This window comes from Zalophus californianus, chromosome 1 (genome assembly GCF_009762305.2).
Source record: "Zalophus californianus isolate mZalCal1 chromosome 1, mZalCal1.pri.v2, whole genome shotgun sequence".
Taxonomy (NCBI): Eukaryota; Metazoa; Chordata; class Mammalia; order Carnivora; family Otariidae; genus Zalophus; species Zalophus californianus.
Genome location: NC_045595.1, coordinates 137,754 through 158,824, shown reverse-complemented (window position 1 = coordinate 158,824; position 21,071 = coordinate 137,754). Strand labels below are relative to the sequence as shown.

Sequence of the window (21,071 nt, the reverse complement as noted above, 5' to 3'; positions counted from 1 at the left end):
GGTGCTCCAACCATTACCCATTTTAAAGTCTACATACAATTTAATGGTATTTAGTACATTCACAAAGTCGTGCAAGCATCACCACTCTCTAGTTCCAGAACATTCCCTTGTCCCAGAAAAACCCGTCCCCATTAGCCGCCATCCCTGCTCCTCCCCCAGTTGCTGGCACCTCCCAACCACCTTTCTGTCTCTGTGGGTTTACCTGTCCTGGACGTTGCACACGCATATTGCAGGTGTGCATAGGAGAGGTGCTGCCGCGTGTGCTGTCAGTGCCAGACACCCCAGCACCCAGGCACCAGCTGGAACGAGGCTTCTGGCCCAGGGCTGGCCCCTGCTCCCGCTCCCTTGGCAGAGGTTGGAGCAGTCTGGGAGCTCTGCCAGCTGTTTCTACCTCTGCTGTCCCTCAGCATTGTCTCTTGGAGACTCTGAAGCCCCTTTCTGTGGTGAAGGCGGCCCAGGCAGGAGTTGGCGCACTTTTCCTGGAAAGGGTCAGAGAGTGCGCTGGGTTTCATGGGCCAGGTGGTTTCCTCCCCATCTATGTGCAGGCCCTGTGCTGGGCTTTGGGGCTGCAGTAGTGAGCAAGAGCATCCCCATCCTGGTCAGGACCCCATCCTGGTCACCATCCTGGGCTCCTGCTCTAGTGGAACAGAAAGCGAGAACAAACAGCAGATGGTTAAACCGACAGCATGACTGAGCCTGGAGGGATCAACCAGCTTCCAGGAAACAGCTTGCTTAGTGTCAGGGAAGGCGGCTCTGAGGAGGTGATGCTGAGCCTCAAGATAAGGAAGGAACCAGTCTGCAAGTCGATGGGGAACGGGAGCAGCAAGGAGACAGCAGGTGCAAAGGCCCCGAGGCAGCAAGGCTGGACGTGGTCGAGCACAGGGGACAGGGCTCCAGCCCAGTGGGGGCAAGAGATGAGAGTGAAGTACTTGCTGGAAGAAGGGCTTGGGTTCACCTGTCCCCTGACCCAGGCTTTTCTGGGCTGGGGCTTGGGACCTGCCTGCTAACCGCTCGTTCTCTCTTCCCTTAGTACATGGGCTGCATTGAAGTCCTCCGCTCCATGCGCTCCCTGGATTTTAACACCCGCACCCAGGTGACCAGGTGAGCCTTTGAGACTGGCTGCTGTGGGGCTGGGGGTTCGGAGCAGCTGGGGGAGGGCTGATGTGAGGCTTCAGAGAGGCGGCTCAGACAGTTTGCCCTGGGAACCCAGGATGGCAGGCGCAGTGACATTCCCTCCTGCCTTGGGGAACAGTGTGGCATGGACTTAGAAGGGCCTTGGGGTGGGGCACGTGGTGTCTGAGTCCCAGCTCTGTCCTGCCCTCCAGGTGCCCCTGCTCCCCAGACCCTGGATTCCCTCTGTCAGGTAGAGATGACACCTGGTCCCTCCCAGTGTGTGGGTCCTACAGGGGTGCTGGGAGACGCCTCAGCAGGTCGTGGGACGCGCGGGTGCTGGCTGGTTCCCGGTTAGGACTCAGGTCAGGGCTGGAAGGGGCTGGGAGCCTGTCCAGGGCGGGGATGGCATTTCTGTTGTCCGTGCTTTTTTTGGTGCAGAGAAAGCACATTGATCTCATGATGCTCTGAGCTGCCAGGAACAGAGTCATGAAGAGTCATGGCTACAACCAGGGCTGAGACAGAAAGGATCGACATCTTTTTGCATGTGAAAACTGAGTTAGTCCCTTCACCGTAGACACAGAAACACTACTGAGATGTAATTCACACATCAAACAATTCACCCACTTGAAGTGCACAGTTCGATGTGTTTTGGTTTCCTCACAGTGCTGTGCAACCACTCCCTCCCTAATTCCAGAACATTCCAGCAGCCCAAAAGGAAACCCTGACCCCATCTGTCACCCCCCATCCTCCCCAGTCCTCGCCCCCACGAGCCCCCTTCCCGTCCGCGGATCAGCCCGTTCCGGACGTGTCACCCACGTGGGCTCACACCCCGTGTGGCCTTCTGTGTCTGGTTCCCTCCCTGAGCGTCGTGGGCTCGGGGTCCGTCCCCGGGGCCGCGCGCGTGGGTGCCTCGCTCCTGTTCTCGGCCGCGGGACGCTCCCGTGCGTGGGGGACACGCTGTGTGCATCTGTTCACCGGTCAGTGGACCCCTGGGTGGCTTCCACCTGTTGGTGACTATCATGATGTGTGCTGCTATGAACAGGTCTTGGGTGGATGTGTGTTTTCATTTCTCCTGGGCGTGTTACCCGGATGTGGGAAGGGGGTGCTGGGCTGTGCGGTGACCCCACGTCTCGCTGTTTGAAGGGCTACTGGACCGTTTCCAGGTGGCAGCACCGTTTTACCTTCCCGCCGGCTGGATGTGAGGGTCTAGTTTCTTCTCGTGGCACCAGCATTTTTGGGGGTCTGGTGTGGTCTGATCTTTAGGGTCCTGTGAAGTTCTGGTCCTCCCCTGGGGGATTAGCAGTTTCACAGTGGTCTGTTCCGTACTGTCTGGGGGAGCCCAGAGCAAAGGTCACTCTCTCATGCCACAGATGGGGATCTTGACTGGCCTGTGGCCACATGGAACTTGGGGTCTGGGCTCAGGAGCTATGCTGGTCCCCCTGAATCCGACCCCTGTGGTTTTAAGTTGGGCTGTGGCCCAGGGATGCGTTGGTCACTGAGAAGGAGGTGCCAGAGGACGAGAGCCAAGGGCGGGGTGTGTGGGGGTGTCTGCAGGTACAAATGGGCTGGGGGCTGGTAGCCCCTGGTCCATGGCTCTGTTCCTTCCGCCTCTTTCCAGGCACCCTAGCTTCTGTCCCTCCTGTGAGCCCCACACTCTCTGAGCTCCTGCCTCCTCCCCACACCCCACCTCCAAGCCCACTAAGCCCCTCCCCCTCCCCCCACACAGGGAAGCCATCAACCGGCTTCATGAGGCAGTGCCTGGTGTCCGGGGCTCCTGGAAGAAGAAGGTGGGTGAGGGGCTTGTGGTCCCTGAGTGGTGCTGGTGGGCGTGGTTGGAGCAGCGGGGGCTGCCATGGCCATCCTTGGACCCTGCCCCAGCCAGAGCCCCTCTGCAGCCCTGCCTTCCCCAGTGCCCAGGCTCCCCAGCCTGCAGGCCCGGCACTGCCCTCTGCCCCGTCCCCATCCCCAGGCCCCCAACAAAGCGCTGGCCTCCATCCTGGGCAAGAGCAACCTGCGCTTTGCGGGCATGAGTATCGCTGTGAGCATCTCCACCGATGGTCTCAACCTCTCTGTGCCCGCCACACGCCAGGTGAGTGCCACCGCCTGCACCCCCAGCCCCACGCAGGGCAGGTCCAGGGACTTGCGGGTGGAGCTGGAGGGATGGTGGGTGCAGGGCTGTGTGTGGACACGTTTACCTGGAGATGTGCTGAGACCCGCCCCCCGAGCCAGGAGCTGAGCTGCCTTGTGGCAGCCACAGTCCGCATGAGGCGCTGGGGCCAGGGACGCGGCCAAACCCCCACAGTGCCCATGACGCCCCTGCAGAGAGTGACCCAGACCCAGTGTCAGCAGTGCCCAGGGGGAGGGCCCTGGCTTGGAATCTTCTGGTGGAAACAAACCAGCTAAATAAGGGAATAATTACAAATTCCAAAAAGGACCATGGGGCCAGGCGAGGGATGTTGTAGGCACTGTGACCTAGCAGGGGCGTCATGGAGGGCTTCCTGGAGGTGGTGACACTAGGGAGGAGGTGAGCAGAGGACATCCCAGGCAGAGGTCCCCCTGTGGGGGGACAGAGCTGGACAAGTCACAGCTCTAGGATTTGTCCAGAGAGCACTGTGACCCCGGGAAGTGCCGTGACCTGCGGCTGTGGGGGCACAAGGAGGGAGGGAGCCCAAGCCAGGGCATCTGTGGAGAGCCTGGGGAGGAGGAGAGGAACGTGAGCACTCAGGACAGGAATGGATGGTGGCAAATGAGCACAGAAATGAACATGGAAACAAGTGTGCAAATGTGCACACAAGACAGCATGCAAATACGGGGACGCATGCATAAGTGAGCGTGCGAATGAGTGTGCAAGTGAGCACATGGTGCCGGTGTGGGGACTGGAGGCTCGGGGGGGTCCCGCCTGTGTCTCTCCCGGCCTGCAGGGCTGCACTGGGTGTGCAGATGAGTGAGCCACACCTAGGTGTCTGTGTGAGTGGGCCTGTCAGGGTGTGAAGAGGGCTGGAGCGTGTCTGAGTGTGTGGCTCTGGTCCGTGTGTGAGCATCTGTGGAGAGGAGCGTGTCTGCGTCTCTGTGTGTAACTGTGCGTGTCTGTACATGTGGATATCTGGGATGTTCATGTGCACGTGTGAAGGTGGGTGTGGCCTCTGCATCCTGCCCTGGGGGGCTCCCCATCCAGCTGCATCCCGCGTCCCCTCCCCGTGGCCCTGGCCCAGTGACCAGCCCCAGCCGCGTGTGGGGGAGGCAGCCCCCGTGACCGCTCCCGTGACCGCGTGTGTCTCTCTCCGGCCAGATCATTGCCAACCACCACATGCAGTCCATCTCCTTCGCGTCAGGTGGCGACACGGTAAGGCCAGGGCCGGGGGTGGACTTCTGGTCCCCTCTGCCTGCCCCTGCACCGTAGTGCTGGAGGCTGGCATCCTGGCCAGGCTGGCCCGGGCGGGGCCAGCTGACCTCTCCCCCTGCCCCTGTCCTCTCTCTTCCCAGGACATGACGGATTATGTGGCCTATGTAGCCAAGGATCCCATCAACCAGAGAGGTGGGGTCCTGGCGGGGGTGGGCGGGGGCCCTGTGGCTGGTGGGCCAGCACAGGCCATGCTAATGCCGCGTGACAAACAACCTCTGCAGCCTGCCACATCCTGGAGTGCTGTGAGGGCCTCGCCCAGAGCATCATCAGCACCGTGGGCCAAGCCTTCGAGCTGCGCTTCAAACAGTACCTGCACAGCCCCCCCAGGGTGGTTGTGCCCCCAGAAAGGTACCAGGCCCGCCTCGTCCCCGTCTTCCCGGAGACAGCGTGTCACCTGACCGAGGCCAGATGCACAGTCCCCAGCTCACCTCCTCCGTGCTGGGTGCAGGTCTCCGCTTTGTCCCGTCTTTCCTCTGTGCGCCCCTGTGGGCCTGTGGCTCAGCCGCCAGGTCCCCATTCCCTCGTCTGTAAACCCGGGATGAACACACCCTGCTCTGCCCTGGCCGAGGCGAGGAATCGGGGAGCCAGTCCACAGCTGCTGTCACCCCCAGGCTGGGCGGGGGTGGCCCACACTTCTGCAAAGGGCCGGTCAGTGTTTTTGGCTTTGTGGCCAGACCACCTGTCTCAGCCGTTGCGGCAAAAGCTGCCGTGGGGGGATGCTTAAAAGGATCAACGGGCCCCGGGCCAGGAAATCTGTATTTATAGACACTAAGTTTTGAATTTCATGTGACTTTCACATGTCATCAAATATTGTTCTTTGGATATTCTCTGAATCATTTAAAAGTTCTGTGGCTTAAAAGAGAAGAAACCATTCTTAGCTCCTGGGCTGCACGCATATGGGCAACTGGCCAGATTTGCGGAGCCCTGCTCTCAGCTACTTAATACACTAGGTAGAATAATACACTAATACAATAATACACTTAATACACTAGCATTATTTAGCTAGACTAAATAATGAGTAAATGAATGTGTTAGAAATTCAAATATGCGCGTGATAAGGAAGAGGCAGAGTATGCAGGAGCAGACAGCCGCGTGAGTCTCCACCGCACTGCCCCTCACCTGCGTGCCTGGGCCTCCTTCCCCACAGGTTCACACCTCTGTCACACACGCACACCCGTGTTTGCCTCCCGTGGTGGGGCATCTGCAGCCGCCTCTGCCTCGCAGGGGCTGTGCGGGGGGCCCTCTGGTGCCAGCAGCTTCCCCTGTTTTGCTCTCAGGACCCACAGGTGCCATTGCAGGGCTAGAGGGCAAGGACGTTGCAATGCTGAGGGCACTTCCATCCTAGCCCCGCGGCTCTGGGTGCAAGCTGGGGGTAGTGTTCTCTCTCGGGGTCTCCCTGGCAGGGCCAGAGATGGGTGGAAGGGAGCGAGGACCTGCTGTCGTTCAGCAGAAGTGCTGGAAAGTGCGCGAGATCCTGTTTTGTGGAGGAGGAAAGAGCACCCAGGTCCCCCTACCCTCAGCCTGAGAGGAGGCAGGGTCTGAGTCCCCGAGGCCTGGCTCGTCCCACCCACTGGGCGAAGCTCAAGCCACAAGGCCTTGGCACCCTCTTGGGTGTCCCCCGTTCTCCCTGCCCCTGAGTCCTGGGGCTCCTGCCTGTGCTCCTGCTTGCTGTCTGTCCCCAGGCTGACCAGGCCAGAGCAGTCGGCCTGGGGGGACGAGGAGGAAACGGAACACAATTACTACAACAGCATCCCAGGGAAGGAGCCGCCCCTGGGTGGGCTGGTGGACTCCAGGCTCACCCTAACTCAGCCCTGTGCCCTCGGGGCCCTCGGAGCCCTCGGCCAGGTCAGCCTCTGTGGACCTCATGGGTGGGGGCGGGGGGGCAGGGTTGTCCCCAGGCGCTGACTCCTTGGGCCTTACCTTAGGGTTTCCTTCTGCTTCTCCTTGATCTCAGTGGAGGGCCTGTGCTTCCTTCCCCCCTTCCTCCGACGCACAGAGCGTCTGGCCCTCCTCCAGACTCAGACACTGAGTAGACCCTTGTATCAGCAGTTTCATCAGGGCCGTGAAATGGGAGTCCAGGGGCGGTAATGGGAATATACGATGGGGAGACTCACTCTGTGGTCAGGAGGACTTTCATGAGGAAGCAGTGTTTGGGCCGGGCCCTGACGGGTGAATAGGAGTTGCTTGGGAGAGTGGCACAGGGAGGGGCATCCAGGTGGAGGGAACGGCATGTGGCAGGTGGCAGGAAGGTGCAGACCGCCTTCTGGAACCGAGAGGGCAGCTGAGGCTGCAGCAGAGGTGGGTGGAGGGATGGGGAGGGCCGTTTCAGAGCCAGGGGCTGGGGGAAGGGTGGAAGAGCTTTTTTAGCTTTTAGAGCTTTAGAGCTTCCCATTGTCTCCAACCATGCAGGAGGGTGGGGCGCTGGGGGGGCCTGGGTGCTGGGCTGGGTAGGGGGCCTTGCACATGGCCGGAGGCCCCCTCACTCTCTTTTTCAGGGGCTGTCTCCTGCTCGAAGGGACGCGCACAGCCTGCCGTGGGACCTGGGCCCCTCAGGTACCGGTAGGTGCCCCAGCCCCTCCCCACACTGTCTCTCCTCTCACTTTCTCCTGTGAGACTACGCTCACTCCCCGAGCTCTTAGGAGGGCTGCCGACATCCGTTTCTTTTTATTCCGCACAGACTAGTTTCATTGCATTTTGGGGAGAGATACTGCATTTACATGGTTCAAAATGCCAGAGCATAAAAAAGCATTCAGTGCGAAGTTGCTGGGCCCCCCGCCCACATCTGCCTATCCACCTCCCCAGTCAGGCCACCAACTGTTGGTAGTTACTAGTTTCCATTATTTTCCCAGAATTTTCTATGTATATTCAAGCCAATTCAAATGCGTGCACCATCTTCCGCAGCCCTACAGATGGTGCTGTGCTGTGCACAGGTGCACCTCGCTTTCTCCACGTAGCCACCCATCCTGGAGTTCTTTCCGCGTCCATCCACGCAGATGTCCTCCCCCTGTCCCCACAGTGGACTCCTCCACCCTGTGAAGGGTCTTTTCTATTCTGCTTCTACTTGACTCATAGGCATGTGGATAGACCTCCAGGTGTTTGCTATGACATCAGCATGAGGTGGGTTCAGGGGTCTCAGTAGAGTCTGTCCCCAGGAGAGAGGCTGCTTGTTCTATTGTGATGAAATCACGCAGTTGCCCTCCCATCAAGATACCATGGGCTTTTGTTTTAACAAAATGATTGCGTTTTCAGCCCATGAGCATCTTATCCCATTACACATAATTAGATTCCTGCGCCCCGCTCCCTGTCTGGGAGCTCACCCACTGTGGCACATTTGTGTCTCCTTTCAGACTTGGGGAGAAGCAAAAAGATGATGGCCCTCAAGGCATGCTGCTCCTTTTTTTTTTCTTTATTTTTTTTTAAAGATTTTATTTATTTATTTGAGAGAGAGAGAGAGAGAGAGAGAGAGAAACAGCATGAGAGGGGAGAGGGGCAGAGGGAGAAGCAGGCTCCCCGCCAAGCCGGGAGCCCCATGCGGGACTCGGTCCCGGGACTCCGGGATCATGACCTGAGCGGGAGGCAGTCGCTTAACGACTGAGGCCCCCGGGCGCCCGGGGCACGCTGCTCCTTGCTCCCCATGAGGTCCTTCTGAGGCCTGCAAGCTCTCGCCCAGGCCCCGCAGTTTCTCACCCCTGCGGCCCCTCTTGCCAGGCACGGAGGGTCTTTCAGCCCTGTGTCTGCCCTGTGGAGTCCGGGCTGGAGGACAGCCAGGAGCAGAGCCTGTTAGTCGAGCTACCAGAGGCTTCGAGGCTGTCCGCCCACCAGCCCCACGGCAGCTGCCTGTTCCCCCACGGCCTCCCTAACATCTGTGCTGGGTTTGGGTTTTGTTTTTGTTTTTCTTAGATCTTCCCAAATAATCTGGGCATTTTCGTGACTCCCAGCGTGGTGCTGAAAGACCACTTTTGTCATTGGGCACCCAGCAGGTGCCCAGCTAAGATCCGGCCCTGGTACCTGGGCTGCCTGCCCCCTGTCACCCCGGACTCCCAGGGCTCCCCAGCATCTCCCAGCCCCGATCCTCTGCACAAGCTGCTAGTGCTTCTTGTTATGCCTTTCCCTGTTCTCTAGCCAAGAACTCCTACCAGTACGTTCATGCCCCAGCTCCGATGTCCCGGAATTCTCTCTCAGTCTGGATTCCTACAACCCGGGCTTCTTCCCTCTTCCCTGGCCCTGGCTATGAGAGGCTGGGAGAATTGGTGCCTCCCTCCAGGCAGACCAGGAAGCCTGGGCTCAGACCCCTCTGCCCACATCAGCCACCCAGGGCTGGCACATTGTCAGCACTCATATTGAATCATAATATTCTTTTTATAAAGATTTTATTTATTTATTTATTTATTTATTTATTTATTTATTTTTTATTTGAGAGAGGGAACACAAGCAGGGGGAGTGGAAGAGGGAGGAGCAGGCTTCCCACTGAGCAGGGAGCCTGATGTGGGGCTTGATCCCAGGACCCCGGGATCATGACCTGAGCCGAAGGCAGACGCTTAACGGCTGAGCCACCCAGGCGTCCCTGAATCCTAACTTTTGCCATATACTGTTCTAAGTTTTTAATCCTCAGCCCCACTTGTAAAGGAGCTACTCCTATCTCCCCACTTCACCGAGGAAGAGACTGGGGCGCAGAGAGGTTAGCAGACTTGCTCGTGTCCACAGAGGGCAGGTGGAGCTGGTATGTGAGTTCACACGTCCACAAGGGTAAAGATGTAGCTGGCATAACATGGATGTAATATAAACTGTAGGGCCCTCGGGCTGGATGTGGCCATGCAGTGTATTGAAATCATTATTTCTCTGCCAAGGATTAAAAACGGTGATGTTTAGAAATGAATAGACAGTTCTGAGAAAAGTATACACGAATGCTTTCTGAACCTGGGAAGAGAAGCTCAGCCTTGCTCAAAATACGAGAAATGGAAATTAACATCCCCTAGATGCCATTTCTCACCTCTCAGCCCAGCAAATCCCTGGCACCTGGTAGGACACCTCGGGCGATGCCAGAGGACTGGTCAGGATCCAGCAGAATCCGAGCGGACCCAAGTGAAAGATTCCTCTGAGGGTAACTTTTGCTGTCTCTGTGACTTTTGAACCATGGCAATGCTGCACACACTCACAATTAAGAAGGAAAGAAAGGAAACCCTAAAATAGAACAGGAACAGAATCAAGTGACCCATGTGTCATGTGGATAACAGAATTACAGGGAGACCAGTCTCATCGTGATTATTTTTTGGACGTGGGCATTTAACATAAGCGTGGGGCTTTCCGCCACCGTCCTGCCTGGTGGCAGTGGCCCCTCCCCGGGGGGTGGCCTTCTAGTGCCCCACAGCCCCTGGATGAACATTTACGGGGTCTGTCACTCCAGACGGTGCTGCGCAAGCAGGCCTACCGCTTCCTGGAGGGCGGCAGGTGTGGGTGGGGCTCCCGGTGGGGTCCTTCCTGCTCCCCTCTCCTGGGCTCCCCCAGCTGACCCCCCCACCCCTGCTGCGCTCCCCAGGCCCACCAGGGGACGGTTACATGCAGGCCGATGCCAGGGGCCCTGGCGACTATGAGGACCACCTGTACGTCAACACACAGGGTCTGGAAGCCCCAGAGGCCCTGCAGCCAGAGGACAGTCCCAAGAAGGATCTGTTTGACATGCGTATGTGGGGGCAGGCCCCCTAGCAGCCCATGGTCTGATGGGGTGGCCCAGCCTTCTTCCCCTTGGGACTTTGCAAGTTGGTGAGGGTGGGGTGGGGGGACTCCCTTATCTGATAGGGGAAGCTCTGGGGGGCCCCCTCCCTGGGACTCTTCAGTTTCTTGGGGTAACCCAGTTTCCTCTCTACAGGGGTCCCTAGTCTGAGGGGAGGCCTTGAACGAGTGGCTGGTATGGGGGGAGGCTCAGGCCCCTCTTCTCTCTGAGACTCCTCAGTCTCTTGGGGGAGGCTTAGCTCCTTCCCTCTGGGTCTCCCAGTCTGGTGAGGGAATTTTATCTCCCTCCTCTGTAGTTTGAGGAAGTGGGCCCAGACCCCTTGCACTGGGAATCCTGGCCTGTTAGGGGAGGCACCCTTGGGGGGACTGCTCCTTTGGGGGGACCCTAGTCTAATGAGGCAGGCCTAACCACATGTTGATAGAGTGAACCACTGATGGGGGAGCCCTGTCCTTCCTTCCCTCTGGGACACTCCGGCCTGCGGGAGGACTCAGTCTAATGGAGGAGGCTTGTGTCCAAACACCCTCCTTACCTGCCACAACACCAACACCACACTCTTCCACCAGCACCATGGGGCTCTTGGCTCCATGCTGGCCCAGGCAGGGTCATTTCCCTTCCTCAGGACACCTCCCTAGTGGGAGATCCCCCAAAACAAACCAAGCCAGCTGGAAATTTCTTCCTTCACAAAGTCTGCCAAGCCCCCTCTCCCACCATCTGATATGACACGAGCTAATGTCCATTGAGCACCCACTGTGCACCAGTCAGTGGGCTAAAAGCGTGGCCCCTGCTGGCTCCTCACAACAATCCTCAGATGGGAAAGGAGGTGCCCCAGTGTGTGAGCTTCTGAGGCCAGCTGTCCCCTTGGGGTGACCAGATGGCCCAGCAACCCCAGCAAGCCATCCATTGAAAATTCTGGGTCTGCGTCTGATTTGTCCGGCCTGGGTCAGTGGGGGGGGGGGGTGTGAGATGAAGATGTTGACTGGCCAGGCCTGGTCGCAGGTCCTGCTAGCTGGAGGCTGGGTCAGCTACACCTGGACCCCTGAAGGAGTCAGGCAGGAGGGATTTCTGAGAGATAGAAAGGGGAAGGCGCGTGGGGGCACAGAACCTAGCTATGCAGGGTCGGGGTCAGGGCTGGGGTTCTGATCTGTGCTGCCCCACGTCCAATTTTGCAAGGAGGAGACAGGCTCAGAGAGGACGAGCGGCCTGTCCACTGTCGCACTGGTGCTCTGCAGACCGCTAGCAGCTTGTCTGGGAGAGTGTGCAGGAGACAGGCATGCCTGCAACGGAGATGCAGTGTTGTATGAGGGGCTGGCCAGTGTGATCAGACAATCAATGAGCCAGGAGGCATACGCATTGGGACCGAAGCCAAAGTGACAAGACAAGAAAAAGAAGGATGTGTACACATTGGAGAGAAAGAAGCACTTTATTTGCATATACATTATGGGCATATACATAAAAATCCAAGAGAACATCCTGCATAACTCCTAGAACCCAACAGACGGTGAAGGCAGCACGCAGCGAGCACATGAGCACACACACACACAGTGCACACTCAGCACACAGCCGCTGACGTACGGTGGGCTCAGTGCAAGGTCTGATGCACCCTAGGCGCTCAGTTCCCCAGGGTAGGGCGACCACCCGGACCCTTCCCTTCCCAGCCCAGACCCCTCCCTTGCCAGCAGGGGGCAGCTGTCCGCCCCCGCCTCCTGCACTTCGTCCTCGCCTGCAGGACCCTTCGAGGATGCTCTCAAGCTGCACGAGTGCTCTGTGGGGACGGGCACGGCGGCAGCGCCCCTTCCCTTGGAAGACCAGTGGCCCAGCCCCCCGACCCGCCGGGCCCCCATCGCCCCCACGGAGGAGCAGCTGCGGCAGGAGCCCTGGTACCACGGCCAGATGAGCCGAAGGGCGGCGGAGAAGCTGCTTCGAGCCGACGGGGACTTCCTGGTGCGCGACAGCGTCACCAACCCTGGGCAGTACGTCCTCACGGGCATGCACGCGGGGCAGCCCAAGCACCTGCTGCTCGTGGACCCCGAGGGCGTGGTAAGGTGGGGCACAGGGGCTGGAGGCGGGGCCGGAGTTGGGCGGGGCGGGGGCGGGTTCGTAGGCGGGCCGGGGCGGGGGAAGGTTCGCAGGCTGGGGGCGGGGCCGGGGCGGGGGAAGGTCCGCAGGCTGGGGGCGGGGCCGGGGCGGGGCGGGTCCGCGGCTGGAGGCGGGGGAGGAGTAGGGCGGGGGCGGAGGCGGGGAGGATCCGCAGGCTGGAGGCGGGGCCGGAGTGGGGAGGGTCCGCAGGCTGGAGGCGGGGCCGGAGTGGGGCGGGGGCGGGGCGGGGGCGGGGAGGGTCCGCAGGCGGGGGCGGGTAGGGGAGCGTCCGGAGGAGGACAGGGTCCCTGGCGCCCACCGCAGCGGACTTTAGGCTTAATCAAGTATTTTCCGGATTACAAAGCCCTTTACGTTTACAGATTCTGTTCCCGTTGACGAGGTAATTTAGAATTACAAAGCATTTTCCACTTTAACAAGAATTTTAGGATCTGTAAAGAAGTTCCGAAGTCCATACAGCATTTTGGGGGTTACAAAACCTTTTCCAATTTCAAGGCCTTTCCGGGTTTACAAAGCACTATATTTGATGCACTTTTCTCCCACGTTCCATCAGCATTGTGTATCTTACAAATAATGATGTCTTTGAGTGATAAATACGATGTTTTTCTTTTCTAGTGTATTTCAAGGCTCACAAAGCATGGTTCAATTTACAAGGAGTTCTAGGGTCTACAAGTTACTGAATGCATACTTTTCTCTCACTTTGACACCTTTGAAGCCTGCTTGTTTTTTAACTCGGTCTTTGAGCTGCCCTGATTATTTTGCTGGGAGGTTTTCCCCTTTCCTTGTGGAACATGAAACAGTGATGCATCTTAACATTGCTTTGAGTCCGTTTGAACTTTGGTATTCTACAGTTCCTAAAGCATTTTGGGGTTTACAGAGCATTTTTAAATTTACAAGGAGCTCTGGGGTTCATGAAGCATTTTGCAGCGTCCAAGGGTCTTGGGGTTTACAGGTTATTTCCCTGGGGAAGGAGCTTAGGGGTGTTAGAGTCTTATCAGGTGCTTTTACTGCATCCAGCCCAAGCCTCAGAACCGCCCCGGGGAGCGCCATCCCCTCTCTGTCTGTCCGTATGGGTCACACTCCCATGATGGGGCCGAAGCTCCGGGGTCTTGTTCTCAGTTCACCTTGTGTCTGGCTCACCGCTGCAGCCTCTGGCCTCCCGTGTAATATCAGAACCTCCTGGGCCCCATTCCCTCTCTGCTAAGTGGATCTACCTGATAGGATCAGCAACTCCTAAAGCTCCAGAAACTTCAGAACTTCCTCAAATACTTGGTTAAAGGGCAGGCTCCCGGGTCCCAACCCCAGTTCCAAAGAAATAGACAGTTTTGCCATGGGGCCCGGGAATGTGCCTTCTAAGCCTGTGTCCGTTGAGCCTGCTTTGCCCATGAAATACTTGACAGTGGGGCCAGAGGGTTACCTTCCGTGGTGCATGTGGTGATGCTCAGATTTTCTCATTCTAAGAGGCAGCAGATTGCTTTCCATTAGGTGTTCCCAAGATTTTCTGGGCCTGCCCTACCAAATGGCCACTAACGGATTGGGTTAAACAGGGAAGAGTCTTCTTCCCTGGCTCCGGAGGCTGCAGGTCTGAGATGCAGGTGTCATGGGGCGGGCTCCTGCTGAGGCTCCGAGGGAAGATCCTGTCCAGGCTCCCCCAGGTCCTGGAGGTGCCACAGCCCTTGGTGTCCCTGGCTAGTTGACACATCCCTCTGGTCCCTGCCTTGCCTGCTTTCTGTGTCCAACTTTTCTGCTCTCATAAGGACACCAGTCATTGGCTTTGGGGCCACCAGAATGAGCTCATCTCAAGACCCTTCACTTAATCACATCTGCAAAGACACTTTTTCCAAATAAGGTCCCATCTGCATGTTCCAGGGTTGTGACACAGACACATCTTTTTCGGGGCCACCGTTCCACCTGCTGTAGGAGGGATGGCCCCAGAATCCTGTGGTTTTGGAGCCCATGTCCTTGCTAACTCTGGAATTCTGAGTCTGATTCCATGGAAGCTTCTGAGCCAGCAGTTCTCAGACTTGAGCGTGCATCAGACTCACAGGGAGGGCTCCTGAGAATGCAGATTCCCATTCAGCAGGACTCTCCAGCAAGCTCCCGGTGGTGCTGATACTGAGGCCTCTGGCCCTGCAGGTGCGGACCAAGGATGTGCTCTTTGAGAGCATCAGCCATCTGATCGACTACCACCTGCAGAACGGGCAGCCCATCGTGGCTGCCGAAAGCGAGCTGCATCTGCGCGGTGTGGTCAAACGTGAGCCCTGAGCCAGGTGTGTAGTCCACCCCCACGGGCTTGCAGCATTTACCCATTCACCCAGTTTTTTTCTCATTTTAAAAATTAAGAAAGAATTCACAAACCACACAATTCACCCATTTAAAAGGTGCAACTCAGTGGTTTTTAGTGTGTTTAGAGATGTGCAATTATTCTCTACCTAATTCCAGAACATTCCATCGCCCCAAAAGGCGCCCCGCCCCCATCACCCCCTCCCCTCCCCATCTCCATTCTCCATTAGTCATCACTCCTCGTCGCCCCGCCCCAGCCCCCGGCCCCCACGAGCCCCCTTCCCATCCCGTGGATGAGTCTGTTCTGGACGTATCACACATGTGGACTCACAGCCCATGTGACCTTCTGTGTCTGGTTCCCTCTCGGAGCGTCGTGGGCTCAGGGTCTGTCCCCGGGGCAGCGTGTGTGGGCTCCTCGCTCCTGTTTGTGGCCCAGTGACGCTCCAGTGCGTGGATGGACACATGTTTACCTATTCACTGTCGATGGATATTTGGGTGTTTCCACTTTTTGGCTATTACTAATAATGCCACTCAGAACATGCATGTCCAGGTTTTTGTGTGGATGTGTTTTCGTGGCTCCTGGGTCTATACCTAGGAGTGGAATTGCTGAGTTGTCATGGTAACTCTGGGTTTAACTGGTGATAAAACATCTCTGGGAGGAGGTGGCTCTACACCAGAGGGAGGACTAGGGTGGCCTGGGTCTGTCTGGTGGGCGTTCAGGGAGAGGTGGGGGAGATGGAAAGGTAAACCCTTGGCCTTTTGCTTTTGGTGCTGGGGGGCCGTGGGAGGGTTTTGAGCTGGGGAGGGACAGGCAGGTCTGGGAGATTCCAGGACCTTTGTGGTGAGAGACTGGGGCTTCTGGGGGCGGTGGGGGGTGGTTTAGGTGGGAGAAGGTGTGGCTGAGCTGGGCTGCACTGACTTGGGGAGGAGGGAGAGATAGGACCTGGGATTTGGGAAGCCAGGAGCTGGGGGTTCAGCTGGGGAGGGAGGGGCTGCAAGGGAAGAGGGTTGTGGAATTTCCCCCAGGGCTGCGCAGAGAGGAGTTTCCAGCCAGGTTGGGCTGCTCTCCAGTCCCCCTGACCATGGCCCCTTCCTGCCTCCCGGTCCCCAGCCAAGCCTGAGGCTGCGGGCACAGATGGGATTTCCAGCCTGGGGACAGGCTTTCGGGGCTGGGAGTGGGCACATGGAACACTGACATGATCTGCTGTGCCTTTGGGGCTGTGTGTTTGCACGTGTTAGGCTAAGATGTGCTTCCCTTCCATCCCCAAAGGGGTGTGTGACCTGAGAAACAATGCCGATGGCAGCAGTGGCCGAGTCCAGGCATGGTGCTTGGCACCTCCCAAAGCCTCCTAAGTCCCAGGTGGTTCTGAGCATTTTCGCAGAAGAAGGAAGGGCACAGAGAGGTGAAGGCACTACCCTAGGTCACACTGCAAGGACACGGGGGAGCTGAGACCTCTCCCTGGCCCCTCAGCCTGAGGACCCTCACTGGGCCCCGTAACTAAGATTCGGGGGGCCACTTGGACCCAGGTCTCTGGTTGCTGTCACAGCTGACCCTTGACCTCTCCTCCTCTTTCTTCCCCAGGTGATGGTTCTCAGCTCCCGCTCTGCAGATGCTCCCTGTCGTGGCCTTACGGGCTCCTCAGCCTGTCTCTGGACCCTGGTCAGGCTGGAGCTGCTGCTGTCTCTCCTTCCTCCGGCTGGGCCTCTAGATCTTCCTTCTCCAGCCGGCCCTGGGCTGGGCCAGTGAGGCCAAGAGATGGGGGCCAAGACCCTTTAATCCCACCGACCCCTGCCTGCCTCCACCCTCTGCCTGGGGTGAGGGTGTCCATACCAAAGACAGAACTTTTCTCACCTTTAAAGAAAATATATTACAGAAACCCAGTCCTCTCTCTCCGAGCCCTGGCCAGGGTCCCCACCGGGTTCAGGAGGCACCATCTCTCTCCCCAGAGGGACTTCAGCTCACCTCTCTGGAAAGATGGATTCCTGTCCTTGACAGCTCAGTTTCTCCACCTGAAAAATCAGTGCACAGTTGTCTTTTATGGGGAAGAATTGAGGTGTTTGGGGTCCTCAGGCCAGGACACCTGTGGATGTTGAAGTGTAGGGGGGAACCTCAGGGCTCAGCTGGGACAGTGGGGGGCATCCAGGCAGCACCCGGACAACCTGCCCTGGTGGGGGGTGGCCACGAGGGCCCTGCCCTCCCAGCTGTCCACCTGTACTGGACATTTGGGGTCTGTTTGTAATTACACATGGGGATGATGGTGAGGAAGCCAGCCTACCTGACACTGAGCGGCCCTTGGGCTGGGAGGCCAAGGCCAGTCTCCCAGGTGGAAAGCCAAGGCACACGTGAGTCCTCCTGCAGCTGGAGGGTGTGGGGAATGGAGAGGAGGGTGCAGGCCTGGAGGTGTGTCCCTGTGGGGGAGCACTGTCCCAGCACCACCCTCACACTTCTATTTCCACCCCCAGAAAAAGCACCCCACTCCTCTATTAGACACAGCCCTGTCCTCTCCTGGGAAACACTCTAGTTTATCTCCTATATGCTGTAGACCCCTGTCTTTCAGGATGCCCTGAATATCTGGCAGACAGTTCTTTGTTTCTCCTCTTGACTGCTCCTAACTTAGCCCTGAGTGTGGCCTGACTTCTCAGGTGTCCCCACTCCAGTCTCCCCAGGAGCTCCTGCTTATCCCCAGTGCCTCTCCACACCTTCCCTCCCAGAGACCTCATCTCTCCCTGGGAGCCCTCCTCTGACTATCCTGAAGAGGCCTCCCTGACCCTCACCACACCCTGCCAGGGCCACACCTGTGCCTAGGGTCTGGCTCATCAGCAGGCCCCACCCCCATGCTCTGGGGGAGCCTGGTGAGGGTGTGGGGAGCAACGGCCACTCTGTCTGTAACTGGGGCGGGGGAGGGAGAAGCTATCAAAAGGCAGAGCCAGAGGGGACTCTGATGCCTTGTTTCTTACGTTAGAGGGGCCAGTCTGTCCATCCATCTACCCACCCATCATCTACTCACCCATCCATCCATTATTCATTCCATTCATTGGTCCATCCACCCGTCCCCCGATCCTGGTATCCTTTAGTATGCCTGCGTTGGGCTCCCCTTATCTGCCAGGACCTCTGGTGGGTAATGAGGATGCAGCAGTAACCAAGACCGATCGGTCCTCATGGAATCGATAGTCGAGTGACATCAAGCAGCAAATCACCGCTAAGTGTGTAATGACAATGTGAACTTAGCCCAGGAAATCCAGGAGGGTGGGAATGACACAGGGGATATGGTCTGGAGGATGAGAGCCCCAGGGGAAGAGTTCTAGGCAGGAGTGATAGCATGTGCAAAGGCCCCGTGGTGTGTAGCTCGCAGCACATTCAGAGACCAGAAGGATGACCTGTGTGGCTGGTGGTGAGATCAGAGGGGTGGTGGAGTGGAGGACATGGCTGGGGGGAAGCTTGGAGCCAGGGAGAGCTGCTGGGGAGCTGTGAAGCACAGAAATGATAGGATTCCCAAGTGGGAAGTACACTGTTGGGGACAAGAGAGGAATGGGGGGCAGTTGGGAGAATTCACTGGGTTCTGGACTAGGGGAATCTCCAAAAGTATCCGATTTCAGAGACTTGTAGGCTAGAGAGGGGCCCTAATGCACTTTGTCCATTCATTCGGTCCCCTGTGCCCTCCTTCAAAGCCTCTATATCTAGCACACCTGCTGAAGCATGTGCTAAGAACGGCACCGGCTGTGGGTGCTCAGATTCTCCCCACTTTACAGAAGGGGGAGCAGAGGCTCAGAGGGTGAGGTGGCAGAGCTGGGATTCCCACCCCATCACCTCCCCTGTCCTGCTCTCTGAGCTGGGAACACCAGGTCTGGGGTGCCCATGCAGTGATGGGGGCCACGAGCCCGGCTGCCGCTGGTGCCCCACACTTGTCTCCTGCCCCCATCTACCCTCAATTATTTGGTCGACAAATGCTCCTTGGGCCAGCCTTGTCCTCAGGGAGCCTTGGGGTGGGAGGCAGGCACCATGTAGCCTTGGACTGCTTGCTTCCTTTCCCTGAATTGGGCTACTCGCCTGTGCCTCAGTTTCCCTGTCTGTAAACTGAGGACTGTGGCCCTCCTCCACAGTGGGTTAACCTGTGCCTTGTTGGGCTGAGGTCTCTCCTGGGAGCTTTGGACAGGCCTTCCGGTCCCTCTTCCAGGGGAGGAGACAGAGCTCAGAGAAGCTGTTGGCCAGAGCTACATGGGTGTAAGGAGGCTTCTCAGGACTGGAGCTTTTTTCTTTGAGCTTCCTGGAGGACCTGTCTGCGGGTGGCTGCAGGGGGCGGTCTGGCTCCTGGCAAGCACCCTGTCCCTCTTCTCTCCCACAAGTTTAGGTCCCTGGGGGGTGGGAGTTGAGGACCAAGGCCATGCAGCATGAGGTGGTGTGACTCAGGGTGGGAGGGGCTGGTTAATACCACCTGGGCCCCTTTCCCAGCCTCCGCATCTCTGATCTCAGGAAGGCTGCAGCTTGGGGTGTGGGGGGAGTCCTGGGGATCTGCCACACCACACCAATCAGCCTCAGGGCTCTGCAGAGGAAGTAGGTTTTGTGGACTGGGTGAGGTTCCCGTTTAGGGACCACAAGGCTAACTAACCAGCTGGAAGGGCCCGCCTCCTGGACCCCGCACCTCCGAAGGCAGATGTTTGGGACCTATCCCGAGGTTCCTTGTCTCTCTGGGCCTTGGTTTCCCCAGCCCCCGAAGGTGATGGGGTGGGGGTCCAGGGGAGGGGCTTCAGCTGAGCTGGCTGTGGTGAGGATCAGGTTCTGGGGTCCCTTTCGAGGCCGGGCCAGCCCCCTTTCTCACCAGTAGCAGCGTCCAAGAAATGATGACCAGAGCTCCCATCACAGTGTTCTAGGCCCTTTTGTAAGCCCTCTGCATGTCATCACCAGTTCATCCTCACCCTGAGGCTGTGGTGCCGGGGCAGTCTTTATGCCTGCAAACTGCCCCGGGGATAGAGGCAGAGGTCTGGACACCTGCCAGCAATCACACCACAGGAAGCATCAGTGTCAGGCTTCCAGCCCCAACAGAGCACCTCCAGATGAGAGTCCCCAGTTACTCAGCACGGGAATCAGCACAGAACAAGCTCAAGGCCTCCTCCCTCAACCCAACTGGGAGGAGACCCTGCCCCAACTGGGTAAGGGGGAGTGGGCAGTGAAGCCCCCGGTACCCAGGCCGGCTTATCATCAGAAAACCCCCCACAGACCTGACTCAGAAACTTCCCCTTTGTGAGCACCACTCTCACTCTCCCTGTCTGTGCGATGGAGGAAGGTGGCTTGTGGCTTCCGAGGTGCCCCCTCCTGACCGCTGCAGGACCGAGCGCTATTCTAGGACTCATGCTTTTTACTGTGGTGCTAGTTCATCCATTTGTCTGGCAGGTATTTATTAAAGTGTCCCCCCAGTGTCTTGGGGTCACAGCAGGGATAAGGCTGCCTTCCTGCCTTCCTCCCAGCAGCTCCAGGCCCGACAGGGGCAGTGGACATCAACCAAATATTTGCTCTGGGGCATTCTTCACCATAGCTAAGGTTGGGGTTCAGTGGGCATGGTTAGGCTGTGATGACCAGCCCGCCCAGGCTGGCTGGCAGGGCAGGCTTCCTGGAGGTAGAGGTGAACTGAAGTATTCACTGGCATCTTCTTCCCCTGTTGGACTTTGTGGCCATGCCAGTGTTCTGCCCAGCACAAAAAGGGGCTCAGTGTTTGCTAAGAGAGCAAAGCTGAGACAGACCTTTTGGGGAAGTCATGGGCCTTTCAGAGCCTTGCTTTTTGCATCTGGACAATGGAATTCCAAACCCCACTTCACTCCAAGGGAGTTCTGCCCTGCTCCCACTTGCCCCTCTGCACCCCTTCTGCTGATGACCCAGCGGTCACAGCAGACCAGCCCCCCATCCTAGCTGGGGCCGCAATGAGGAACACAGGAGGCTCCTGGACCATCATAATTTAATAAAGTCCAGGCTTTGGGTTAGTCCTGGCAATCCACTAACTTGCTGGCTTCTCACAGACCAAGACTGGACCAGGGACTGGTTGGCCTTAGGGTCCAGAAGGGGACATGGAGTTGGGAGGGAAGGCAAGGGGTGAGGAAGCAGAAGTTGAGGCAGGCAGAGCTCAAGGCAAGAGCAGGTGGCATCCAGGGGACCCTGTGGTTTCAGGAGCTGCCAGGCCTGGGGCTGCGGCCTGGTCCCGCCCCTCATCAGTCTCTGAACTGTGAACAGCATGGTGGGGGTGCTCGCCCCTCTCCCTTCGGATCACGTTTTCCTGCTACACGATTGTCACGGGAGCCACAAACCGACACTTACAATGTACCTGTGTACCTGTCCACTGGCGTCCCTGGCACTGGGAATCATCAGAAGGCTGGGCGCGGCGTCCACCAGCTGCTCAATAAACATCTGTTCTCGAAACGCAGGCCGCTCCTTGGGCGGCTGCAGAGTGGACACCCATT

The 21,071-nt window shown here is 58.0% G+C and overlaps 1 protein-coding gene across 2 annotated transcripts in view; it reads left to right on the top strand.

The window, feature by feature from the left end:
- Window positions 1-21,030, top strand: part of SHC2 (SHC adaptor protein 2) — a 33,531-nt gene extending 12,501 nt beyond the window's left edge. Inside the window, exons 2-13 of one of the 2 annotated variants that reach the window (XM_027585928.1) lie at window positions 1,031-1,101; window positions 2,840-2,900; window positions 3,083-3,202; window positions 4,403-4,456; window positions 4,597-4,648; window positions 4,738-4,864; window positions 6,199-6,361; window positions 7,012-7,069; window positions 10,053-10,196; window positions 11,974-12,284; window positions 14,478-14,611; window positions 16,207-21,030. In XM_027585928.1, the coding sequence (XP_027441729.1) occupies window positions 1,031-1,101; window positions 2,840-2,900; window positions 3,083-3,202; window positions 4,403-4,456; window positions 4,597-4,648; window positions 4,738-4,864; window positions 6,199-6,361; window positions 7,012-7,069; window positions 10,053-10,196; window positions 11,974-12,284; window positions 14,478-14,606 (1,290 nt within the window). In that variant the 3' untranslated portion in view covers window positions 14,607-14,611; window positions 16,207-21,030. Of the gene's footprint in view, window positions 1-1,030; window positions 1,102-2,839; window positions 2,901-3,082; window positions 3,203-4,402; window positions 4,457-4,596; window positions 4,649-4,737; window positions 4,865-6,198; window positions 6,362-7,011; window positions 7,076-10,052; window positions 10,197-11,973; window positions 12,285-14,477; window positions 14,612-16,206 lie in introns of both variants that reach the window. The other variant, XM_027585927.1, reaches the window with a different exon arrangement.
- Window positions 21,031-21,071: the final 41 nt, after the last annotated feature.